The sequence below is a fragment of the Strix uralensis genome, chromosome 11, assembly GCF_047716275.1.
Source record: "Strix uralensis isolate ZFMK-TIS-50842 chromosome 11, bStrUra1, whole genome shotgun sequence".
NCBI lineage: Eukaryota > Metazoa > Chordata > Aves > Strigiformes > Strigidae > Strix > Strix uralensis.
The window spans coordinates 2160077-2184359 of record NC_133982.1 but is presented as its reverse complement, the minus strand read 5'-3'; the positions used below and the strand labels follow the sequence as shown (position 1 = coordinate 2184359).

General features: G+C 59.6%; 1 protein-coding gene across 3 annotated transcripts; it reads left to right on the top strand.

The window, feature by feature from the left end:
* The first annotated feature begins 5036 nt into the window (after nucleotides 1-5036).
* SHF (Src homology 2 domain containing F) lies at nucleotides 5037-24189 on the top strand. Of its 3 annotated transcripts, none has more exons than XM_074880423.1 (7): nucleotides 5037-5531; nucleotides 12952-13081; nucleotides 14147-14365; nucleotides 15981-16118; nucleotides 19185-19356; nucleotides 19724-19843; nucleotides 23367-24189. In XM_074880423.1, the coding sequence occupies exons 1-7, from the start codon at nucleotides 5037-5039 to the stop codon at nucleotides 23551-23553; spliced, it is 1461 nt and encodes a 486-aa protein (XP_074736524.1). In that variant the 3' UTR covers nucleotides 23554-24189. The 3 variants fall into 3 exon arrangements, with proteins under 3 accessions (XP_074736524.1, XP_074736525.1, XP_074736526.1); XM_074880425.1 differs by lacking the exon at nucleotides 5037-5531 and adding an exon at nucleotides 11566-11583; XM_074880424.1 differs by lacking the exon at nucleotides 15981-16118 and having other exon boundaries at nucleotides 5109-5531.
* Nucleotides 24190-24283: the final 94 nt, after the last annotated feature.

Below are 24283 nucleotides of genomic sequence, written 5' to 3'. Positions count from 1 at the left end.
TGGATTTGTCCGGTCTTGTTCCTAAACCACGTAGCATCTGCAGCAGCCCGTGGCAGGGAGGGCTGCTGTGCACGGAGTGACCTGATCTACCAGTCTCTGCCCACTCTCCTCCAGACGTGCAAACTCTGCCCCGTTGCCCCAGTCGTCCCTTTTCCATGCTGAAGAGCCCTGGTCCATCACACGCCCCGTGTGCCTTTGATCATTCTGTCACCCTTCTCCGCATTTTCCAGCTCTGCTGTATCCTCAGGATGGAGGGACCAGGACCGCACACAGGCTGGGACTGACCAGGGAATAGTGACACCTCTGATGTCATCTCTACCTTTTCCTAACCCTTCCTATCATTTCCGATGGAGAAGTTTTGCGGTTTTGACCTCTGCTGAGTGCTGAGGGGGTGTTTTCATGGACTGTCAGAGCTCACGGTCTCAGAGCCCATCGCTTTCGACGTGAGGCTGCGCTTGGTTTCCCCATGTGTGTCACTTCCCTGACACTGCCTGTTGCCTCATTTTATTGTCAAGTCCTCAGCTTCTGAAAGTCCTCCTGCAATTCTTACCATTAATCTGCAGCATCCAGAATAATTCAATATTATTACAGATTTTGCCATGTCTCTACTGACCTCATCTCCTCAAAGGATCTGCTTGTGGAGATGCAGGTGACCTCTCCCAGCTGGATCACCCTGCTGGCTCTTTCTAAGACAGCCACTAGCTTTGGAAAAAAGAAATTCCCTTTAAGAGAGCTGTGTCGACTCTTACCCAATATGTCATATTTATCCATCTGTCCCCTAGCGATGCCAGTTTCCTACTCCTTATGCCAATTTTTGTTCATTTGCAGAGAACAGATGTGTCATTTATCAGCCTGGGGCTCCCTGGCTGCCTCCTGGGAAGCATTTCTGGTGTCACACAGTTGCCACCTTCCAGTCCTCACATTCCCTGCTGTACCCAGACCTTGGGGGAGGTTGGGGTGTCACCCAGCAGATGTGACATCCTCCCGGTCCCTGCTGCGCTGCACAACAGGGCTTATGTAGGAGGGAAGGGGCTGGAGTCACCATAGACATTTCTAAGCTCCTGGGGATGGTCTTTATTTGAAGCTGCAAAAGAAGTACCTGGAGATTGGAGGGGCTGCAGGCTTCCCTGCAAGCCAGGGGAGATGCTGGTGTCAGGGGTAGCAGCTGACCCAGCGCCTGACTCAAGTGACATGTTGGCTAAATTCAGCCCCCACATCACCTGTGGGTGAATCATCTTCCAGCACCTCCTCGAGAGCATGCAGGAGCAGAGACCTTCTCCTCTGAGTCACCCAAAGCTGCTGCCTGGGGGACGCTGGGCTGCGTCCACAACACCCAGGGTTAAACTGGAGGGGAGGGTTTACCAGGACGACGTGGCCTGAGTCCTCCCAGACCCAGGGAAGGTCCCGCACCGGCTGCCAAACAGGGCTCCTGTCCCCAGCTGTGGGTGAGCACAAGGAGCAGTCGGGGTAGCTGAAGCAGCTCCTCACACCCAGGAGGACGGATGAGGGCTGAGGACGCACGCAGCTCTCCGCAGGGCTGGCAGGAGCACGGAAGATGTTGCCTGCCTTTTTCTTCCTGGTGCGTGCTCTGACCTGCCTGGGAAGTGTTTACGCAGGCGAGCAGCTCTTGCTGCCTTTGGTGAGAGGAAGGGCTGTGCTATGAGCTCCAGCCCAGAGACGACAGAGAAGAGCTCCTGGACCCTCCAGAGATGGAGAAGAGGGTGTGAGCAGAGCTCCTGGTGCAGAGATCCAGCCCGGGTCCTTGCAGGTCCTCCTGTCTCCCCTGTTCCCACAGTCCATGAGAGTGAGCTAAAAATCACTTCTGTGCAGCCGTGGGTTGTTCTCCTCCTGACTGAGGACTGTGTGTGCGGTGGCTCCACCACTGTCCTTCCCTCCTTCCTGGGGGCTCCACGGGCTGCGTGAGCAGTGGGCAGCCCCCGGGGCTGCGCATCCCAGCAGGGGGGCTTCCTGCAGCCGAACTGTGGAGTCTGGCACGCAAGTGGCGCAGTGTGTGCTTCCCGATCCTCACCCGTCTGCCAGTCCCACCCCGCGTCCCCCTCCCGTCCCGACGCGAGCGATGCTACGTGACAGCCATCTGTCACAGCCATCCACTGGGCCGCGGTGACTCGCAGGCGGAGCGGCATTGCGGCCACGGTTGTGGTATCGGGGCCAGTCTCTGCGGTGCAGGCATCAAACCTGGGTCCCAACGTGCATCAGACACGAGGGATGTAAACAGTTGGGGATCGGAGCAACACCAGCTGCAGCGTGAGACGCAGATGGAGCTTGGCTTTGGCAGTGCGAATGCAGAAATCTGTCGCTGCTTCTCCAAACCTGAAACGAACTGCTGTGAATGGAGGGATGTCGCTAGTGTCTCATCATGACTGCAGAAAAAATATGAGCAGCCCGTGCCTGTGCGGAGCCGCGTGGGGTGTCAGGAGCTCATTCAGTCTCCTTCCGGACTTCTGCTTCAAAGCTCCCAAAGCACTCCCCAAGAAGCCTCCTGAGGGGAGCTCCCACCCCACCTATGTTCTTCTCACCCCATGTTGCTGTCTGGGTGGTTTGGCCCAGGGGAAGGCAATACCCAGGGCAAGCTCAAATCTGAGGGCTTCAGGTGGGTCCAGGGATCTTCCTGATGCCACTCCAGGCTCTGCTGAAGCCTCAGGTGAGAAGGGGATACCCCATGGGGCACAGAACAGAGAACAGGGCTATGTTGGGACAGGTACCCACCTACCAAAAGGCCTCAGAGGAATTTGGAAGAGAAACAGGCCCAGCAAATGGTGAGAAGGTGCTAGAGTCCTAGGTGGGCTCAGACCACAGACCCTCTTTGATCCCCAGCACAGCCCTGGGGCAGCTGCCTCTCCAAGGACAGAGCAATGGGAGGGATGTGACAGAATGGGATGGGAAGGAAGGACCTCTGCAATTCCTCTGGTGTGGCAGTGCTTTTTCAAAAAAAACACCACCACAAGCTAGATCCCTCCTTGGTCACCTCTCAGGAGACTCTGAGCGTGTGTTTTCCAGGCCTGAGGATTTAACAAGAGGCATCTCTAACAGATGTTGCTGAACATCCTCCTTGGATACTGACAGAGGGTAGAAGTACGCTCAGTCTCATGTGCCATCAGCCCTGCAACCTGCTTCCTCCCAAATGCTGGACAGACAGATTTATTGAGAATCTCTGTCTTTTCTGCATTTTAATAACAATCTCATAATCTGCATCTGCCAGGACTGAGGTCTGCTGCTAGACCTCAAACACTGCCTTGTATCCACTCTGTTCCTGGCAGATGCTCTTTCTCCTGATGCCTTTTGTGTCTTGCACTCCCTGTGCTCTGAGATTTCTGGGTGCCATGGCTGTCTTCTCCCTAGGGAGGAAGCTCCCTTGTTGTCCATTCGGACCTGGGGGATCTGGCTGGGTTTCTCAGACAGGAGAGTGCAGTGTGTGCGTACTCAATAAATCAGCAAATGTGGGACTCGGTGGGCTCACTGGGCAGGCGTTTGGCATGTGCTGTGCCGGGCTGGCACAGGAGGCTCAGCTCTGCAGCCCCGTCCCAGCTCTCCTGCACAGGAGCTGGAAGGAAGGGAGGTCACCAGGAGAAGCGTCTCTCTCCAGGTATCCTCTCCTCTCCGCAGCAGGCACCCCGACAGCCACATCCCCGCATCTGTTCCCATAGTGGGGCAGGAGGCCGGCTCACGGTGTGGGGACGGGCAGGACCACACCATGGCACCTCTCCCCCCTCGCCCTGTGCCTCTGCACAGCTCCACCTCTGCAGTGGTCCCACTTTCAGAGCATCCTGCCTCCGTCCGTCCCCCTTCCCTTTCAGGCGTGGCTGACCATGGCCTTCGGGGGATTCAGCCCGCGAGCGGGGCCGGGAGCGGGTTTGGGTGATGGTGTGCCCTTAGGAAGGGGTGTGGAGGATTTGGGGGCGTAGGACTGGAGACGGGGCTGTGCCCCAGGGGTTAGGAGGGCATGGGGAAACAGTCCGTCCTGGGCGGTGGGTGAGCAGGGGCGGCGGTGGCCGGTGACGCGGGTGTGTGCAGGGGTAACAGTCAGAACGTGTAAACGTGCTGTTTGCTGCCGCAACGGCCTCGGCCTCTGCTGCCACGCTCCAACACGCTGCTCCCAGTGTCACTGCCCTGCTCTGCACGCTTGTCACCACCGGCCCCTCCTGGCAAATCCAGCCCTCCCTGGGCTGCACCCCAGGGCATGTCCTCCAGCCCTCGTCCTGGCCCCACGTGTGCTGGGGCTCAGCACCACGTCCCTACACACCTAGGCTCGGCTCAGCCCTCGTCCCAGGCAGCTTTCCTGGCTTGTCCCTGCTCCCCCCAGTCCTGCAGGGTGCCAGCCTGGCGGCGGGGCAGCTCTGCTCTGTGAGCCCCGCTCGGGGCTGGTGCCATGAGCACCTCCTGGGCAGCGGGTCGCCATCAAGGGGCCCTTTATCGCTCCGGGCTCGTTCGCGGCTGCCCCGGCGGCCCTTCTACCGGTGCCTTTCTCTGCTCCCGGAGCCGGGTGATGCTCGGGGGGGGGGGGCGCAGCGGCAGCAGCAGCCGGGGCCGGATCAGGCCCGCGGTCCCCAGGCCCCGCAGCAGGTCGGACGGACGGACGGACGGACGGGGCAGCGGCCGCCCCGGGGGGGCCGATTCTCCCCCGAGGCGGGACGCGGGGCCCCGGGGAAGGAGCCGAGAGGCAGCGGCTGTGCCGGGAGCGCCGGGAGGGGCCGGCCCGGAGCGCCGGGAAGGCCGGGCCGGGCGCGGCGGAAGGCGGGCCGGGCGGCGGGGCAGCGGGGCGGGTCCGGGGGGAGGCGGGCCGGGCCGGGCCGGGCCGGGCGGCGGGGAAGGCCGTGCCGTGCCGTGCCGTGCCGGGAAGGGGGGTGGGGGGGAGCGGGTCCGGGGAAGTGGGGCGGGGGGGGGGGGGGAAGCCCCGCTCGGAGCAGCCGGCGCGGCGGCTCCGGCAGGTGGCACTGGCCGCCTCCCCCGGCCGCCTCCCCCGCTCCCCCCCCGGCCCGGGCGCCGCCGCCGCCGCCGCGCTCAGTCCGCCAGCGCCGATGCTGCTGAGCGGAGCGGCGGCCGGCTCGGAGCGCGGCGGCGGCGGCGGGGCGGCGGCCGGGCCGGGGGCCGGGGCGGGGGCCGGCGGGGCCCCGCAGTGCGTGGGCACCATGGCCCGCTGGCTCCGCGAGCACCTGGGCTTCCGCAGCGCCAAGCCCGCGCCCCCCGCGCCGCCCAAGCCCGACTACCGCGCCGGGCCGCCGCCGCAGCCGCCCCCGCCGCCCGGGGGCGCCGCCGAGCCGCTGGCCGCCGCCCAGCCCGACATCGTGGCGGCCTACCGGCTGCAGAAGGAGCGCGACTTCGAGGACCCCTACAGCGGGGCGCCGCCGGCCGCCGCCCCCGACGGACCCCGCTACGTCTCGCCTAAGCACCGGCTCATCAAGGTGGAGGCGGTGGAGAAGGCGCCCGCCAGCCCCCCGCCGCCGCTGCTGGCCCCCGCCGCCCCCAGCTCGCCCCCGGACGGCCCCGAGCCGCCCGACGAGCCGCCGCAGGAGGTGAGTGTCCCGGGCCGGGCACCCCGCCGCCCTCCCCGCGGCCGGGGGCGATGCTCTGGGTTTGCCCCACCGGACCCTCAGCAGCGCCTGCTGCGAGGAGCGGGGCCGGGGCCCCTGGGGCAGGTGGAGCTGAGGGCTCGCTGTGTGGCGGGAGCCGCGGCCGCGTTTCACGGGGGCTCCCGCGTCGCGTCCCCCTGCGCCCCGGCAGCACCGACATGCCGGTCACACGTCAGCAGCAGTGGCGCGGCGGGGCGGCCCTGGCCTCTCCTCCTGCTCCCGCGGGAGGCAGGTATAACCCCAGCAGGAAGCGGCACTCGCCGAGGCGCGAGAGCTCAGGGCCTGACGGCCGCCTTCCCCTCCCTGCTTCTTGCCATTTCTTTGCAGCCAAGTGCTTGGTGCTCTACACAACTGAAGACCTTCCAGCCTGGGAAGGCCTGGCGCGGCACAGGACCGTCTCTGGTGGCCTCCAACGCTGGGGCTGGTGGCCCTGGGCCTCCTTCCACTCCGTGCCCGGCAGCGCAGATCTCCCTCTGCCCGCTTGCCGGAGCCTGCCGATGCCAGCGGCGGCGGCCGGGCGCCCCTGAGCTGTCGTGCTGCTTTGTCAGGGAGCCTCAGCGCCTCTTTGTCTGCTGCCTCCCAGCCGACTTCTCAGGGGTGAGAGCGGAGCCTGGCGCTGCGGGCCAGGAAGAGGCGAGGAACGTCCCCGGCGAGAGGCAGGAGCCGGGGAGAAACTCCCCGTGGGGAGACAGGCTCCGAGCGGCACAAGGACCCTGTAGAGGAATAAACCCGCCGGGGCTGCCGCCGTCGGTGCCGGGCCTCTTGGCGGAGAGGTTGATGGGGGACTGTGCAAATAAAGGCAGGAGGGGTAATTAGTGCCCGCCAGCACTGCCGCCTGCAAGACAGGGCTTGTCGAGCAAACTCGACGGGATTGCAGATCTGGCTGGTGTAGGGAATGGTGGATGTAATGATCCCATCCGTGGTCCTGGCACCGCCAGGCAGAACGATGAAACAAGTGCGGGGCAAAATCTGCTTGGGAGTATTTTAAGCAGATAGAAAAACTTGTCGCTGCTGGATCTTGGAAAGCTGCTTGTACTGACTAATCGCTTTCAGGAGGTTTCCAGAGGGGCCCAGCAGAAACCCTCTTCTGCTCTGGGATCCTGTAGATTGGCCACTGCGGGCAGCAGAGGAGGAGGAGGAGGAGGGCACTGGCAGTGGGGACTGGAGGTGCTGTTGTGGTGATGTGGTTTGCTGAGGCAGGCTGGATGGTTTTTCCTCTGGAATATGCATGTGTGGGATCAGAGGGACCAGGGGCAGGTGGTGGACATGGGAAGGACTCGGGCTGTGATGTGCAAAGGGCTGAGCAGGAGCTGCAGGAAGTGGGGGCTGCCAGCAGGTACAGTCAGGGCTGTGCCGGCATCCGAGGGCTGGGGATAAGCTGGGAAGTTTAGAGAAAAGCCAAGAGCTGGCATACGTTCAGGGAAACCCTGCTAACAGCACTAGGCCAAAGAAGACCCTTCGTCTTATCCAAGATAGACGGCGATTAGATTATCTCCCGATCCCCTGAGTGCCTCTGTGGGGAGGAGGTTTCTAATTCTTCAGGGCTCCGGTACGTGATGGACACAGGCAGAGCTCCAGAGGCTGGGTGAAGGCAGAGATAAAGTGGGAGTATTTGATAGCGCATGCAGCTGTCCATTAAATCAGTTTCCCTGGAGGAGCCGGGGAGCCTCTGCCACGTGGAGCATCTCTGTTGGGCTTGAGCGCCCTTTGCAGCTCCTGTCTGCTGGCCTTGACGTTGGGCTGGGCGGTGGGAGGTTGCTGCGAGGCCATGGTGGTGGCCCAGGAGGGTGGAGGCACCTGCTGGGGGGATGCTGATGCTTGTGGCCCTTGCTCTTGGCGGCAGTGTCAAGGTGTCCTGGAGCAGGGGAGGCACACCAGGGCTGGGCTGGAGCCTCCGCTGAATTCCTCAAGCCAAGACGATGGTTGTAGCTCCCACGCTTAGGAAGAGGTGGTGGGTACTGTTCCTTACCCTCCACAGGGACTGGGGCTCCAGAAAGCCAGTGAGTGTGGGCCTTGAGTTGTGGTGATGCTGAAGATGAAGGGACAGGTACAATTCTAGGTAGAGGTGAGGCTGCTGGAGCAGAGAGGTTTTTTGCTAACGATTGACAGTGAAAAACACTCTAATAAAATGTGCATCCCTTCCGAGCGGGGAGGATGAGGAGGGACAGAAGTGGAAGAGGGTCAGCCACCACTTCCTGGTTGTGTGGTTTGGCCGAGGCCATGTGGTTTGCGGTACGGGTGCTGCGTTGAGGTTGGGGGACCGATCGTGTTCCCTGGGAGCCCTGTGCCTGCTGTAGCTGCCCTGCCCCTTCTGGAGGATTGAAGACGGAGCAGGAATATCCTGGCAATGGCATCCTTCCTGCCTGGGCCATGCGGTGCTTTGCTGTCATACATGAGTCGTCACATCTTTCTGCCTTGCGTGGGATCTGCAGCATCTTGTGGGGATGTGCTTAGAGTGAGCTCTGCAGTGGCTCCTGCTCCATTAGAAACGCTTGCTGGACATGGTGGGGACCAGCACAGGTCCTTCTCCATCTGCTTGGTCTGGGCAGGCCTTTCCCTACAGCAGTGGACGATGGACTGGCCCTATGTGGCTCGCCTGAACGAGGCAGATACCCTGGAGATGTCTCCTCTGCCGTGTTTGGATTAGGCGTGAGGAGCAATGCCACCAGGATGCAGTGGGGAGAGATGTGGTGAGGGACCTCCCTGCATGGGGACGCCTGTTCCTGGGGACAGGGTTGGGGATCTGCCTGGGGACATCTTTGTCTCATGCCCGCCAGGACCGGTCGCTGGCGTTTTTGCTGGGAGTGCAGGGTCAGTGCCGCGGGGTGTGGGAACGGCCGGCCAGGAAGCTCTTGGGCGTGTGTCTTTCCTGTGAGAGCCTCCCCAAACTGAGTCATCCTGCGCGGTGCCGTGCTGCCCGCCCCGCGCTCCCTCCTCCTGTGCCACGGGTGCAGCCGTGGGCTCCCCGCCTGGCCCAGCTGTCCCCCACAGGCTGTGGGCTGGACCCTTCTTGGAAGGCCAGTGCTAGGTTTGCTTTTGGGTTTGGCTTCAGCGTCCACTGAAAGCCAAGCTGCAAGATGTGTAAAACTAGGAAAATTTTGCACCTGGCAGAGTGAAAGAACTGAGTTTGGTTATAACTCAGAGTGGCTCCAGTGTTAAACCCAACAATCTTCTGGGGGGACCCCAAACATGCTTTATCTCCAGGTCAAGAAACTTGTTTATAAAGTGAAGGATCTCCCCAGGCATCCTCTGGGGACCTCTCTCTAGAGTGAAGCATCTTGTTACAGTGAAAGGTGGTGGCAGGTAGGATGTCTGTAGGCAGGATGGGGTGAAGAGCCCCAGCTCTGTCCTCGGATCTTGGCATCTGAACTGTGAATGCTCTTGGAGAGCTGCCGTCTGTCGCCTTCACTGGTGGGCAGCGTAAAAGCTGTTTTACTGCGAGAATCCAGTGACGATCTGGTCCTTCGCCTTAATTTTCTTTTGATTTTCTTTTTTTCTTACAGTTGGCATAAATAATAGAGTGAGACCAGCCTCAGTACCGCAGCAGGGATCTAGGTGTGCGCTGCCACGGCAGATAAACACGTGAAAAACACGCACGTGCACGCAGAGGACGTGTGTCCAAGTGCCAGCGGTGCCCGGCTGTTCTCTGAAACCAAGAGCTGCCCTGGGATGGTGACTCTGTGTGTCAGGCTTTTCCTTTGCAACCGTATTATTTCAAATCTAGCAAATCTTGTGCTGTGTGTGAGCAGGCGACGCCTCGGTACCCAGGCATCTGAGTGGCGGGTGGTGAGCATCAATCTCTGCGACACAGGAGGTGAGCGAAGCATGGAAATGCCTGGCCTGTGACGGAACCGGGGGGGTCTGGGGCACCCCTGGGAGCTGCCCTGCCAGCGGCTGTGGTCCCCTCCTGTGCTGGGGGAGCGGCTGCGTGCACCGCGGCTGCCGCAGGGAGCCCCGCACGGCTTGTGAAGTCCAGCGCTCAGATTAGGAAATGTCAGAGATGCAGTTTCCCAGGCAACCTTAATTTGGCCCCACGTGCAAGGGCGTTAAGATGCAGTCGGTAATTGTGTGGTCCCCACCGTCTGCCCTCTAAGAGCCCTGCCCCACTCCCGGCACCGGTCGGAGCCTCTGGCCACCCCAGCCTTGGGGCTCGGCGTACCGTTCCCGCTTGCTTGGCTGTGCATCCCAAGGTTACAGTGCTCCTGGAGACAGTTAGGACTTGCCTTCCCAGCTTTTCTGTGGCTCTCCCCTGTAGTATCTGACCATTTTAAAAGTGAAAGGGTTTATGTTCTCAGCACCCTATGGTGGGGAGGCTTCGCTCCTACAAAGAGGCATCCTTGAGATAATGGAGGAGTAAAGCCAGTGTGGCAAAACCCCACTAAACCTAGGGGGCCTGGAGACTCAAGCCCCTGATCTGAGCTGTTTGCTCTGGGTCTGAGCTAAGCCCAGCAAACCGCGTCTTGCCTGCGTAGACACTGTCTAATTGTTGCTGAGTTTTTTTCCCCCCCCGGAAGCAAAATACCCAGTTTTAGCAGTCTCAGCAGAGAGGTGTTATGATGCTCCACCATCCTCTGCTTTCTAGACCTGGGGGCATCTGAGTGGGGGGCACTCTGTGAGCTTGCTGGAGCTTGTGTGTCCCTCCTTGGGAAGCCAGACCTGAGCGCTGAGGAAACACAGAGGGGGGTTTCCTCCAGTTGGGAAGCGTGACCACGGTGTGCAGAGGAGTCTGTCAGCTGCCGAGCTGCTGTGCTGGTGCCCTGTCTTGTCTGAAGCTGCTCTGTGTTTATGGGGTGAGAGAGGGAGGGTTCAGGAGTGGTGCCAGCAGCAAGCTGGGTCTATGTCTATCTAGCAAAATGCGTCTAGGAGATGGGGTTCGTGGCAGGTTTGAATGCAGGCAGCTTGGGCTCAGGGCAGGAGGAATGAGCAGGCAACCCGTTTCTGAGCCCAGGAGGGTCAGCAAACTGCGTTTCACAGCCCTGCAGCACTCTTGGAGCCACGAGAGCTCTTTGCAGAGGGCGAGCATCGGGCATGGCGCTGCCCGTCTGCCCGCCTCGCAGGCGCTCGCGTGTCAAGCCTGTGCGTTTGTGCGTGTCGGGACGCCTGCCTGCATGCTCCTGCCTCCCTTGGCACTGGCGCCTGTGAGAATGAGCTGTCGCCAGCGCGGGGCTGTGCTCTGCAGATGTCCTTGCGGCGGAGTGAAAGCCTCTTTGCAGCTTCTTGAGGCGTGGGTGCAGCCCCTGGCATCTGCCAGCTGTTTGGAGCGGCGGGCGCTGGTCTGCCCTCGGGATGGAGCAGGCAGTGGGTGGGAAGCACCCGCTTGCTGCAGGCTGAGCCCCTCTTTGCCATGGAGAGGAAAAGGGTGTTTAGAGAAGAGAGGGGCCTCCTGCAGTGAATTTACCGTCACTGTCGCTCATCTCCCCGCCCTGTGGGTGTTAGCTTGGGTCCTAGCAACCAAGCAGCTGCAAAAGTGATCAGTGACTTTAAGATTTCACTGGGGTGCTTCGCCCCAGTGGTGGCAAGCAAAGGGCTGCAGCCCCCTGGGCTCAGCATTGCCCCTTGGTGTTCCTGGTGCCCAGTGGGGCCTGAGTGGTGCCACGTCTCCCTCGGATGATGGAGGCAAGAGCAGATTTCCTGTCTCCCGCTGCAAAACCAGGGACTGGCTGCTCCTGCAGCCCCATCCCAGCTTGCTGGCACCCGGCCCTGCCTGCAGAGCCAGTGGGAGGTTTTGTTCTTTCCCTCTCATCCGGGGGAGGCCGGTACCCTGAGCAGCCATCTGTCGCGCTGCTGCCTGGCCGAGGGGTGAGAGTGTCTTCTTGCTCTCACGTTTGAGCCCCTGTTGTGCTTGCCCAGGGGGCTGCGAGCCCTGTGGCTGGCGGGGTTTGCTCCGGGGATGATGCTTTGCTGCTCACTCATGCTCCGGTATGGAGGGGCCAGGCTTGGAGAGCTGCGTCGGCCACCCTGGGAGCCCGGAGCTGGGATGCGTACGGAGGAGATGGTGAGGAGGTGGTGAGGCGGGATGTGGGGAGCTGCGTTCCTCCCACAGCTCAGAGGGGTGTGAAGGCTCGGGCTGTGTGGAGGTGTTTACAGCTCCAGTTCCTGTTCCCTTTTCCTGCTGGGTTTTGCCGCTTGAGGCTATTGTCGGACCGTTTTGCACAGGAAGGAGGAAGAAGTGTTTTGCTTTAAGCTGATTATGGGAGCCGGAGAGGAATCTGTGAGCGGCCCTGGTCTCCAGGGCTGGCCAGGAGCAGGGACAGCATGGTGGTGAGGACAGAACCTGCTGCTGGGTGGGGTTAGGCAGCCACCACACCATGCTCGGGCGGTTTGGTCTTGGAGCTCTACGTAGCTGCCATTGTGGTGGCAAAACCCATCTTGCCAGCTGGGCCAGCCTGGGGTTTGCAGCCTGGTGGGCGAGCAGACCCCAGCAAAGGTGCTTGGGTGCACTTGGACCCTGCTGGAAATACTGCCTGGCCTTGTTATGGGACCAGGCTTCGGGGCTGGCTGTGGGATGTACAGCCGGGGGCTGCAGCATCATGCCATGGGGTGCTGCAGCTGGGAAGCTGCTAAGGGGCCAGAGCAGGCGTGTGGCTCCAGTGCTGGAGGGAATCAAGCTCTGGGACATGCCCCATATCCTACTGCAGGATTGTCCCCTTTTTGTTAGTAAGGGCAGACCTCAGGCTTTTTGTGCCGGCTCTTGGTCCTGCTTCCTGGTGGCTCCTGATCACGTGGAGAAGCCCTGTCTTGTGTTATTAGGGAGGCAGGTAGGGATGCTGTGGGGGCATGGGAGGGAGTGGAGAGGAAGCCATAGTTTGTTCTTGGCCCCTGTTAAGAAACACCTTCAAATGAGCCTGCAGGAGCCCTGGAAAATAATCCGTGAGTTCCCATCGTGCCAGTGCCAGCTGATGCCCCTGTACTGGGATCTGCACCCCTTCTCCACCTTGGGCGAGGAAATGTGGCTGCGTGCAGGGAGAGCATCTGCTGTGGGGTGGGGGACGGTGGGGACAGCACCGCCGGCAGCCCCGCACCGCAGCGGTGGCTTTGCCAGGGCGTCTGCGCAGGCCCTGGCAGTGCTGAGCTGATGGTAAGGGAGGAGGCTGGGCCGCCTTCTGCTCTGCTTGGCTCTGGCCCAGCTTTCGGGACAAAGGCTGGAGCATTTCCACGGCCGAGCGCTGGTGCCTGGAAAGCCGCCGGCTGCCAGCACCTGCTCAGCGGGGCTGCCATGATGCGGGCTTGGGGGCCGGGCTGCTGCGCTAGCTGCTGCTAGCAGAGCTTGTGGCGAGGTTTTAAGGGGCTTCAGCTGGTCCCTGACCCTGCCCAAAAAGGCAGGGAGTACCCTAACCCTTCTCCTACCCTTTCCCTCTTCCAGCTGGCTGTCCTGGAGGACTACGCAGATCCTTTCGATGCGGCGCAGGTGGCTGGTAGCCAGGCAGGGCTGGAGAAGGTGATGGAGAACGATGGATACATGGAGCCATATGAAGCCCAGAAGATGATGGCTGGTAAGGTGGAAGGCTCTGTGAAAGGGCCCCTCTTTGCACCTCTGGTCCCTGCTGTGTGAATTTGGTGGCCACTGTACTCTGTTCCTTGCAGCCCATGACAGTACTGGGTCCCCCAGTCAAGGCGAACTTGGGTGATCGCTGTGGTGGTGCACAGCCACTTTGTGGGCAAATTTTCACAGCTCTAGCCAGGTGCGATGGGTCTGCCATAGCCAGAGCACTCACAAAGCTACCCAAGCAATAAAGACACCTCGATATTTCTTCCTGCAATGCTGCCCCCTGGGACCACAGTGCCTGCTTGCCGGGCTGAGCCAGGAGAGACCTGACATTCGATGTGTCTGGCATAAAACTAAGATGGATGTGGGAGCTATTTAATTTGGTTAGGACTGGGCCAGAGCGTGCCGTTGTCTGCCGCAGCAGTGGGGTCACCAGTGGGCTGGAAGCAGGTGAGGTGAGAGCGCGCCCTCCCGAAGGCATCTCTCTTGCTGCCGCAGTGCCTGCAGGGTCGTCGTGCCGGCTGGCGTGCTCCAGGCTCTGACTCTGCTTTGCAGTTCCATGGTTTTCCTGGAGTGAGTGGTTTCTGGAAAGCTCATGTGGCTTTTTGGACTAGACCGTCGAATTTCTTGGAAAAACCGGCAAGTGGCGAAGAGTCTGCTTGTGTCTGTGGGAGAGACTTTTGTTTTGCTCGAGGGAAGGGTGTTTTATTACACTAGCCACGCTGGGTGTCCAGGGAAGAAACCCGACCTCTCTGCTCACAGGGACTCAGTCTCTGGGCTGCTCTGTCCCCATGGACCCCTCTTTGCAGGGCTGCGTGAGAGCGGGGGTGTTGTACTGCGGGGAGTGGAGGCATCTTGGTGCTGTGGACTGCTCAGGACCCAGCGGCCCAGCAATTCCCCTGCTTCTGGCAGGCGCTTGCCAGAGGTCTGGGGGATCTCCTCCATCGCTGATGCTCCTCACCCCATGTCACCCTCGGGTGAAATTGAGCCCTTTCATTAGCAGGGCTTTGGCGACCATGCCCAGGATATGTTGGGCAAAAAGCTCACGGTCTTTTCCCTCTTCTGCTGCTAGAGATCCGCCAGAAGGGCTTACGGGAGGCTCCTGCCCGGCCGCTGCCCCTCTACGACACTCCCTACGAGCCTGTCCTTGGAGGGCTGGACATGGAGGGTGACCGCCTGGCTTGCCCCAGGCCCAGGGAGTCCCGGCTGCCCGAGGACGATGAGCGGCCGCCCGAGGAGTACGACCAGCCCTGGGAGTGGAAGAAGGAGCGGATCTCCAAAGCCTTTGCAGGTGAGTGATACGAGCAGCCATGAAGGATGGATAGCAGCCACAGAGCAACTGATGTGTTGTGTTTTGCAAGGGGGAAGCTGGCTCCTTGGTGTTCCTTCGTCTTTTGGGGGTCGGTAGTGTTGGCCTTTGCATTTCCATGGCTTAGGGAGCACTCATGCACTTGCAGAAGCTGTTTCTCTTCAGCAGGGAGCCAGGCCGCATGGAGTGGTGGATGGAGCTGCCTTGACAGCCTGTCTAGTGCCCATCTCTTGTTGTTTCTTCCCCCCTCTGACTGCTCATAGCCTCCCGTGCAAGTTAACCCCCCCAGCCTCGAATTTCAGGGGAGAGGCTTGACCCTGGGCTCAAGCAGATCCCTCCTTCCTTGGGACAGGACGACAGCTGGGTGCTCCCCCAGGAGCCTTTGGCCAGGCAATCGTCCTGACCTATTTATCTGTGCTGTGGGATCGATTGTGTTTGTGTTTTTTAATGAGGAAATCCATGCTGTGCATTAGTGCTGGCTCCTCCACTAGTGCTGGCTAATTGCCACGCTCTTATATAGGATGCATTTTAATTGCAGCATTGTGCGTCTGCACTGCAGCCGGCGTGCAGGAGCTGCTCGAGCCCGGCCGTTGTCAGCACTGCACGGGGATGCTGGCGGAGAGGGCCGTGGAGATTCGGGCTTGGCAGTGGTTCACCTTTTGGGTTTGGGCTCTGTGAGCTGGAGATGCGTGTGCTGGGCTCGACGCCACGGAGTTTACTCATGCCTGGGGTTGCACTCGTGCTGCTGGGACTCGGCCGGGCGCGGGGCCAGCACCCGTGACGTGCTGTGCTGAGGGTTCGGCTCAGGCTCCGTCATGAAACGCGGCGCGCTGCAGGGCTGGGTTTGTGCTGAAGTGTCTGTGCTGAAGGATCTGGGTGGATGAGCCGCCTTGCTCGATGTCCCTGGGTGGAGGTGGCATGTTCACAGGTCTGGCTCACGTGTGGATGCACATGGGTGCTCCCCAGAGTGCTTCAAGCTTGCTCCGAGTCTTCAGGGAGTCAAGTTGCCATGTCCTGGGCCACGTTCGGACCTGCTGTGGCTTGCAGGGCGTTTCTCCTCTCCTGCAATGCTGGAACCTCTCTGCTGACCCATTCGCCCCTGGGGGGCCTGTGAGAGCCCTGCTGATGGGCAGCTGGTACTGGCATGAGGCAGCAACCTGCTGGTGCCTGGCAGGGGAACGTGGGCCCCGTGGGGGGGCTGGGAAGCACCCAGGGCAAGAGAGATGCACAGGGAGGACAGATGGCGATGGGATGCTCAGCCAAGGTCCCCGGATGGACGTGCACGTGGGACCGGGGTGATCGCAGGCTCCCCCCCACCCCAGAGAGGGTCGGCTGGGAAGGCTGATGGAGGAGCAGGGTCTCTCCGTCAGGAACGTGCCCCACGTCAGGCCTGTCTCTGCTTGGTGCTGGGGAGGGGACCAGTTGGCCAAGCTGGTGTAGGGGTCCTGGGAATTTAGTCCTCAGGTCTTTCACCCCACAACTGCTCTCCTTCTCCATGGGCCTGGTGTTGCTGATGGTTTTTTCTAAGCCCTCTCTTTCTCTCTTTCTCTTTCTCTTTCTCTCTCTTTCCCACCCCCACCCTCCCCCCCCCATCCAGTTGAAATCAAGGTCATTAAAGACCTGCCATGGCCACCGCCGGTGGGACAGCTTGACAGCGGTGAAAGCCCCCCGGACGGTGAGGCCGGTGCCTCCGTCCCTCCGCAGCACGGCCAGCCCAGCTACGAAGACGCCAACGGTGGGTCTTGCGTGACAGTGGGGTGTCCAGGGGGGCTGCGGCCAGTGCTCGCTGTGACCCTGCCTCGCTGCCCCGCCAGCACCGAGATGCTGCAACGCCTCAGAGCTTGCCTGGACTGGCAAGGGCTCTGCCAGCGGGCGCTGCCAGACATCCACCCTCCTCCACCTTCCCCCAGCTCCTCCTGGCCCATTCAGTTGTTCTGTGCCGGACACCAGACGTTTGTCCTTGCCTCTTCTGCATCTTCTCTAGCTCCACAATGCCTCTTTGCACGCAGCAGCTGAGCCGCACCAGCGGGTTATTCAGTGGCAGAGTTATTACCTTCTCTTTTGTTCTCTCCTCTTTGCCTCCAAACACCCAATGTTTGATGGCTGCTTTTAACGACAACTGCTCTGAGCATTTAGCTGATGTTGTCTCGGGACTCTTAATACCCAGGTCCCTTACAGGTGTGGTAGCAGCTAATTCAGATCCCACCGCTGAAGTCGGGGTTGTTTTTTCCCCATGCGCCTCGCTTCATCATTTAGCACTGCTCCATTTCCTCTGTCATTTTATTACCTTGCTGCTCAGTGGCAGGAGGTCCCTCTGGATTCTTTGCTCTTGTTTTTGCTATCCTGAACAGCTAAATCTCCCAGGTACACTTCGTCATCTCAGGTTTGCCTTGTTGTGAAGCCTTTTTTGTGTGTCTGTGCCGAGCAGCAGAGCCCCCATGTAAATCCCCCTTGGACTCTGCTGGCAGTCTCACTTATGAAAGCCAAATATTGCTGCTTCTCTTTTAACCCATTCCTAGTATTTTAAGGACCTTGCTCTTACGCCATAGTGGATTAGGGTTTCGACAAGAACATTAGGTGGGGGGGTTTGTCGAAAGCCATACAGGCTTTTGGGGTTGGGCTGCTGCTCTTGTGAAGAACTGGGACGGATCTGTGAGCCGTGACTTTTTCTCTACAAAGTGGTGGCTGTGCCCCGGCGTGCCATGTCTGCCCGTGCGTCACTAACGCTGCTGCTGGTAGACACTGTGACGTGCTGGGTGCAGATGTCTGATTTCCTTATCTGCAGTTACCCAGATCCCTGCAGAGCTTCGTAAAGAAAAAACAATATGGCATTTGCTTCCTCCCAGGTGGGTTTGAGCAGGAGGTTGCACATGACAGCTGATTTCGCTGCTGATGGCACTCCAGAGTGATGCAGCTGTTCTGCCAGGGCCGCATCGGGGTACTGTCCCAAACCTGTAGGGATGCTTCAGGCTGAGCTCAGTCTCGAAAAAGAAAGGTCTTGGCACGGGGGAACTTCCCGATCCTCTTCCTACAATGAATGCAGGTGTCAAGAAAAATTAATTTCTTTGCTATGCAGCCTCTACTCTTTCCCCATCATTTATATTATCCCTGCAGTCGCTCTGACATGCATCCTACTCCTGATGAACACATCAGTTTGTCATTTTTCCTGGTTTTAGCAACACAGAGTCTCTTTTTTTCCTGACTTGCATTGTTGTGCTAAGTTTATCTTTCCAGAGTTTTGTCTCATTTTCTACTTCTCCTGTCTGGGGGTGACTTGAACTTCTTGAAGGATGTCTTCTTACTCCTAGGGGCTTGTTTTTAATATCCTGTTTAATCATGCACATGCCTCTGCCTCTCTCTGACAGGTGCAATGCATTTCTTCTGAGCCTCTAACACGATGACTTTGTGCCGCCAGCAAACACTTCGTTGTTTTGATTGTCTGGCTTTTTAACAATTGCCCAGATTTTTTAAGGTGTTGAGTTGAAATTGAAGCCTGGATGTTATGTACAGGGGTGAGCCTCGCCGGTGAGAAGCCAAACTGCTGCGGAGACATGGCTGGTCAAGCCTTAATGCTGAGCACCTCCTCCCCGAGCTCCTTCTCGGGGGGTTTTAAGCCGTGCTAAGCTGCAGAGGATTTTGGCTGGGTTTCCTTTCGGCTGCCTTCCTCTCTTCTCAGTGCTGGCAGGGGCTGGAGACCTGGTTGTCTGTGTAGGGCCCAGACAAAGTGTCCCTCAAATAGCTGCATTAGAGGATGCCCTGCTAGAGAGAAAAACATCCCTCTCTGGGTAGTTTTTGCCTCTGTGCTGCAGCAGCATGGCCTCAGCATTGACCTGCTTTTGCTTCCCCCTCCAGCAGCCGGGAAGCATGGGGAGGGGGGAAGCTGCCCAGCTGGGGGCATCCTGCTTGTCCTGGGAGCTGTGGTGCCTGGGCTCGGCCACCTCCGGGGTGACTGTGCCTCCGCGGCACCAACCACCAGCAGCCTCACGTCAAGGCAGCTCTGCCTGATCGATAACTAATTTGTGTGAGGGGGCTTGCATTGCAGGGGAGCAATAATGAACTCTCTGGAGGCGGGAGAAACAATATCGTTAATGCTGAAATCATCCTGCACGGAAATAACAGTCGGCGGGAGGCTGGGTCCCCGGGGCACGTCTGGGTTAATGCCCTGCCGCTCGCCAGGCGGCACGCACCGGGCTGCTGTGCTTTGTCATCGCGCGGGGGCCCGTGGCTGGGCTGGTGCCGGGCAGAGGGTTGCGCTGGGGAGGCACCTCGCAGTCAAAATGTCCCCTTCCCACCTCGGAGAATTATTTTTTTCACCCCAGGAGGTTTACTTGTGCCAGCAGAAATGCGTCCATCCTTTCCAAACTGACTGCTCCCTTTAGCTCTACCCCTTCCTCTTCTTTTTTTTAAATTTAATTTTTCTTTCAAGATTGGAGAGTGTCTCCTTACTGCTTCTAACTTAACTCTATGCCACAGCCACTGAATCTCTGGTTGCATTAGCAAAACCTCTCTGAGCTTTTGAAACCTCCCTGGAAAGTATTTCCAGGGGCTCAGGTGCTGTAGGGACCTCAGTCCTGGTGTGGTAGGGACCCAACCTTGTCTATCCTGGGGCACTGCAGTGAGCAGCAGCCCAAGAGCTGCCCTGCCCATACTTAGAGCAGGGGAATGGGGCAGTGCGAGGGGACCCAGCACGATGTGATGTGGCTCTGGCTTTTTCTGCAGGCTCTCTCCACAGGGGTAGAGCTGGGAGCCCAGCCTGTCCGTCTGTCCCCGCCACTGGCTGTGACACGTGTCTGTCCTGCAGGTCCATCAGAGGGGCTGGGGTACGGCCACACCTCGCCCTGCAGGGAGGAGAAGGCCAGGGCTGCCCTCAGGCATGGCTCCAGCAGCCTCAAGAGCACGAAGATGCTGATCGCTGAACCTGGCCCCTTCGTCGGGGAGAGGATCGACCCTGCCCTGCCCCTGGAGAGCCAGTGGTGAGTCCTGCCTGCCCCGAGCAGCTGCCCAACCCCTCTGCCTGCTCCAGGATCCCTGTGGCCCCACCACAGGGAGCCCTGGGGCAGACCTGCTTCCTTCTTTCTTCCCTGGCCCCACATTTCTGCCTGCTTGTCCCTGGTGCCCATCTCACAGTCACGGTGTCCCTGTGTGCTCTCTGCACTGCCCTGAGCTGCCCAGTGCAGCCCTGCCCCTTGTCCCCCAACCCTGGTGGTGCCATCCGCATCTCTCTCCCTGAACATGGATGCTGCTCCCGTGGAGGTGCTGGGGGGCTGGCCCCGGGGCAGAGTCCTTCCCGGGGTGTCTGCCGTCTGCCCGGCACAGCCGGTCCCTCTCCTGCCTCTCCAGCTGGTACCACGGGGCCATCAGCCGGACAGACGCGGAGACGCTGCTGAGGCTGTGCAAGGAGGCCAGCTACTTGGTGCGCAACAGCGAGACCAGCAAGAATGACTTCTCCCTCTCCTTGAAGTGAGTGAGCGGGACAGGGCTGGGGGGGGGGTGGTGGACCCACAGCAGAGGTGACCCGGTGCCGTGGGTGACCCCTCGCGGGTGGGTGCCCCATGCGAGCATGTGCCCGTGCCGATGGGGTAACTGAGATGACCACGGGGTGGTCAGAAATGGCTGGAATACGAAGTCTGCACTTCTCTGTGGTGTGACACAGGCTTCAGGTTTGGTGTCTGGCAAAAGTATCTCTCAGGAAGGCTTGTGGACCTGGAGGCACACTGCTCTTCCCTTGGCAGTGCTAGTAATCCCTCATACAGATAACATGATGTGCCTCACTGCTCACTTGAATGGGTCTGGTTACAGCTTCCAGCTCTGGCTTCTTCTTACCCCGTTTTTTGTAGCTTAGTTTCACGGGAATAAAAAGTTTGTGTGATCCCATTGTTGATGGAAACACAGGTACCCATCGCTGCCTCCCTAGCTCACGTGATCATTGAAGCCGTTGCTCAACCCCGCTGTAGAGGGGGCATTGCGCTGCTTTGGTTTCCCAGCAGGGAAGCCTCACCCCCACAGCATGGCTTGGTTTCTGCTTGTTTTTTATGGGGGGATCTTTGCACCCTCCCCAAGTTTTCCAGATTCCCTGAGTGCCAGAACTGCATGAAGCATCGCTGTGCAGGAGCTGCCCATAGCTCCTCATCCAGCTCTTTGGAGGCTCTTGGGACAGCCCAAACCCACGAAATCAAAGCTGTTACTGTCCTGAAGATGATGATGGGTTAGCAAATACCTTCTTGCCCTGCTGCTGGATGACTATATTAGCTCTGTTCCTGGCAGATGTGAAAAAAGTATTTATTGAGCACTTCAGTTGTCTCTGCCCAACAACAGGCCACGTATCCTTATGCTTTCCTCAATATACTTTACGTTTTCCCGGTGGTCTCTGTACCTGCATTGCTCCCTGGTGGTTTCAGCCTCCCCTTTTTATTTCCCAGTGACACAACTGTGAATTAGATTACTCTGCCTCTCTATATTTTTTTTTCACTTTTTTGCTGCCTTCAGCACCAAACCAGGGCAGAAGTTTAGCTGAAAATATTCTTTCTTCCTTGTGCACTTGTAGCTTTCAGATCAGACAATAAGCCTTTCTGGAAAAGCTCCCTCCTTTCCTTTTTTTTTATTGTTAGAATTTTTACTGACATTTTTTCTCAATATTTTTTTCCTTGCCCTGGCTTGCAAGCAGTTTTGAAGTGACAGCTTCTGCTGGTTGGTGAGTCATATTCAAGGCTGCGAGAGGTCCTCTCAGCCACTGCCTCGTGGGTGGCATTAGCCAGCATGTGTGTTGGAGAGCCGGGGAGGTGGCGTTGGGGTAGTTGATGGGGCTTCCTCCCTCGCCAGCATGAGTGCCCCTTTCCATCACCTCCCTAAAAGCCAGTCACCCATTTCTTTGGGGTTTTTTCCTTACTTCTTACTGCCTGTCCTTAGCCTTGTGGCAAAAATGGCCAAATCCTCCTCTCAAATGGCATGTGTGGCTGGGATGTGGCCTTGCAGCAGCATGCCACTTCCCCGGAGGAGACTGTGGCCCATCCAGGAGCTGCTCGGGCATTGCCTGGCCACCAGCTCTCCTTGCTGGTGCATAGAGCCCGCAGCCTCGGGAGCATGATTTTAACTCCATTGCCTTTCTCTGTAGAGCCTTTTCAAGGAAAGTCCCCTGGGATGCTTTTTATATAGCTGTAAGCTGGCTGGCTGCATCTCTTTTTTTTTTTTTTTTTAAACTCTTTTTTTTTTTTTTTTCCCTTGAGAAAGGAGGCGCAGCTGAGGACATGGTCTGAAAGAGAGCTCTGGTGCTGACCTAACGCCCTTTTGTGCTGCTTTAAAGGAAACTATGCACAAGAGAGAAGCAGGAGTGGCTGTACCAGTAGCGTGTCAGGTAGCCGGCAGGATTTAACCCTGCTGTGACAGTCCTGGCTGGTCTAGGCTAGGCAGCCCCACGTTGCCTGTCACAGACAGGGTTGTAGTATTAATGCCTCAAATGCTCGGAGAATGAGTCCCTCCTGGCTCGCGCCTCCATAAGAGTGGCTGAGGCCACGCTGCAAAGGTTTGGGTCCTTCCTCTCATCTGTAAGGTGCTCGGCAGGAGCAGCGCCTGCCCCTTCTCCTCCCACCCCTGCTGCTGGCTGCGAGGCTGTGGGGTTTGCAGCGCACTCCCTCAGGCATCATCCCGGGGGTCCCATCTCAGTCACGTCCCTGAGCTTGTGACAAAGACCCGTGGAGCGATTCGGGCAAAGCACAACCAGCCTCACCTCTGTGGACCTGCGTGGCAGCGGTCTGGCTCCGGACTGGCACTGATCCTGCACCGGGCTCCCGCACATCTCTCCCCTGCCAGCACCAGGCAAGGGCTGGGTCTGCCTGCAGACAGGGTGCAGCGCTGAGGGCAGCACCCATGGGCAGCTCTGCGTGTTAGCGGTGTGACTGTGTGTGTGTGTGTGTGCAGGATGAACCCACGCACCTTCACGGGGGGCTGTGCATGGTGCAGCCCCTGCAGCTCTTCCCTGCGCCCCGCCGCTGGGACGCAGGATGCGGCCAGCTATCGCTTTGCCGTGGCCCTTGGTGGGGGGCTGCGGCTCTCCCCGCTGCCCTCCCCCGGCGCGGCTGGCTCCTTGCCTCTGGGCGCTAAATGGATTGCAAACCCATTCTGCTAATGCAGCCGGGCTGTCCATTATGGGCACTGTCTCCAGCCGGGGGGATGGGACTGGCCTGCGCAGCACTGGAAGTGGCTCAGCATTGCTGATGAGGTCCTGTCTGCTTTTAAGTCATCAATATTTTGCCCTAATGTGCATTCCAGACGCTGAAGACAGACTGTGGCTCTCCTCAGAGACGCAAATTAATAGCAACAGGGCCATTAGCCCGTCACTTGGAATCAGTGCTCATGGCAGGATCTGCCTGCGCAGCCTCGCGTGGCTCAGTGCCTGTGCTGTGCCGGGAAACGGCCTCGCTACGCAGAGCAGGTTTTATGGACCCTGCAGCATTGGCGGGGGGAGGGCGGGCAGGGGCAATGCACTGTGGGATGAAGGAGAAAATCCTGCTTTGCCACAGTGACACTGGAGATCCATGAGCTGAAGTTCTCCCGTGTGAGCCAGGGTGGTTGCAAAAGGGGCTTTGCCACAGGCGAGAGGTGAAAGCTGCTGTCCCTACGTCGCCCTGCAGCAAGAGCCCCCGCTGCTCCTGCCCAGGCTCTGCCCTCACTGCCCTGCCTGCACACACCTACCTCAGCCTTGGAACCGTCCTTGTCCCCGGATGGACCCCTCACACCCCACCGCATGGCCCTGCTCCCTGGGGGGGACACAGTACAGCGTGGCTGGCCACGTCCCTCCCCTGTGCCATGGGCTTCATTTGGAGTTGGCCCAGAGCAGGATGGTGTGGGCAGGGCCATGGCTGGGCACAGGAGTCAGCAGCATCCCCCCCAGCTGCAGGGGCAGGCTGCCTGTCTTGGGGAGGTCAGGATCTGATGGAAGGCTCAGGCCAGCTGCACCCCCTAACTCTGCCTCAATCTCTCCTTGCAGGAGCAGCCAGGGCTTCATGCACATGAAACTGTCCCGGACCCAAGAGAACAAGTACGTGCTGGGTCAGCACAGCCCGCCCTTCGACAGCGTGCCGGAGATCATTCATCACTATGCCAGCCGCAAGCTGCCCATCAAGGGGGCTGAGCACATGTCCTTGCTTTACCCGGTGGCTATCCGTACCCTATAGTACTCACCCTCCATGAGCCAGGCTCGAGGCCGGGTGCACCCGAAACTGGCCCGTCCGCAGGGCCGAGCGCCGCCGTGCCGAGGACGGGCTCCGGACCGGCAGCCCATGAGCAGCTCGCTGGGCATGGCTGGCACTGCTGGGGATTGCTGCAGCTGGACCCCTCGTCCCGCTCTCTCGGGGGGCTCCTGTGTGCTGGTTTGCCCGCTGGGATGGCACCGGGAGGACCCCCTGTGTGAGGAGCTGAGCGGGGCTTGCCAGCTGTCCCCTTCCCTCACCTGCCTCTGGGCAGAGCTCGGGTCGCAAGGGCTGGAACTGGGGCCTTGGAGAGGCTGGGGAGGGGGGCAATGTGCGGGGAAAAGGGGGAGAAATCATCCGGTAGCAGGCCTGAGGTGCCTCCGAGCAGGGGCCTGGCTCTGCCCACGGGAGACAAAATGGCTGTGCCCACAGGCGAGGCGGCTGGCAGGGCGCGAGCAGGGGCCTGCCCGGGGCTAGTGAGGCGCAGGGGGTCAGGCAGGCCGGTGGTGGCCCCCACCCACACGGGTGCTCGGTACTTGCTGCCATCCTTTGCCAAATGTAAATAGTGACCGGTCTCGGCTGCGCGTGCAGCACCACTGCCCAATAAAGCAGTGCATGGTCTCCTGCTGCTCCCTGGGGACCTCGCGCCCGCGTCCCACCACCTTGAGTGGGGCATTGGTGTGGCAAAACGGCGGGGAGGGGGATTTTATTACAC

Coding starts and splice junctions, on each gene's coding strand:
- SHF (XM_074880423.1), top strand. CDS start 5,037: ATGCTGCTGAGCGGAGCGGCGGCCGGCTCGGAGCGCGGCGGCGGCGGC. Junction 13,082..14,146: donor AGCCCAGAAGATGATGGCTG/GTAAGGTGGAAG, acceptor TTCTGCTGCTAG/AGATCCGCCAGAAGGGCTTA. Junction 16,119..19,184: donor CAGCTACGAAGACGCCAACG/GTGGGTCTTGCG, acceptor TCTGTCCTGCAG/GTCCATCAGAGGGGCTGGGG.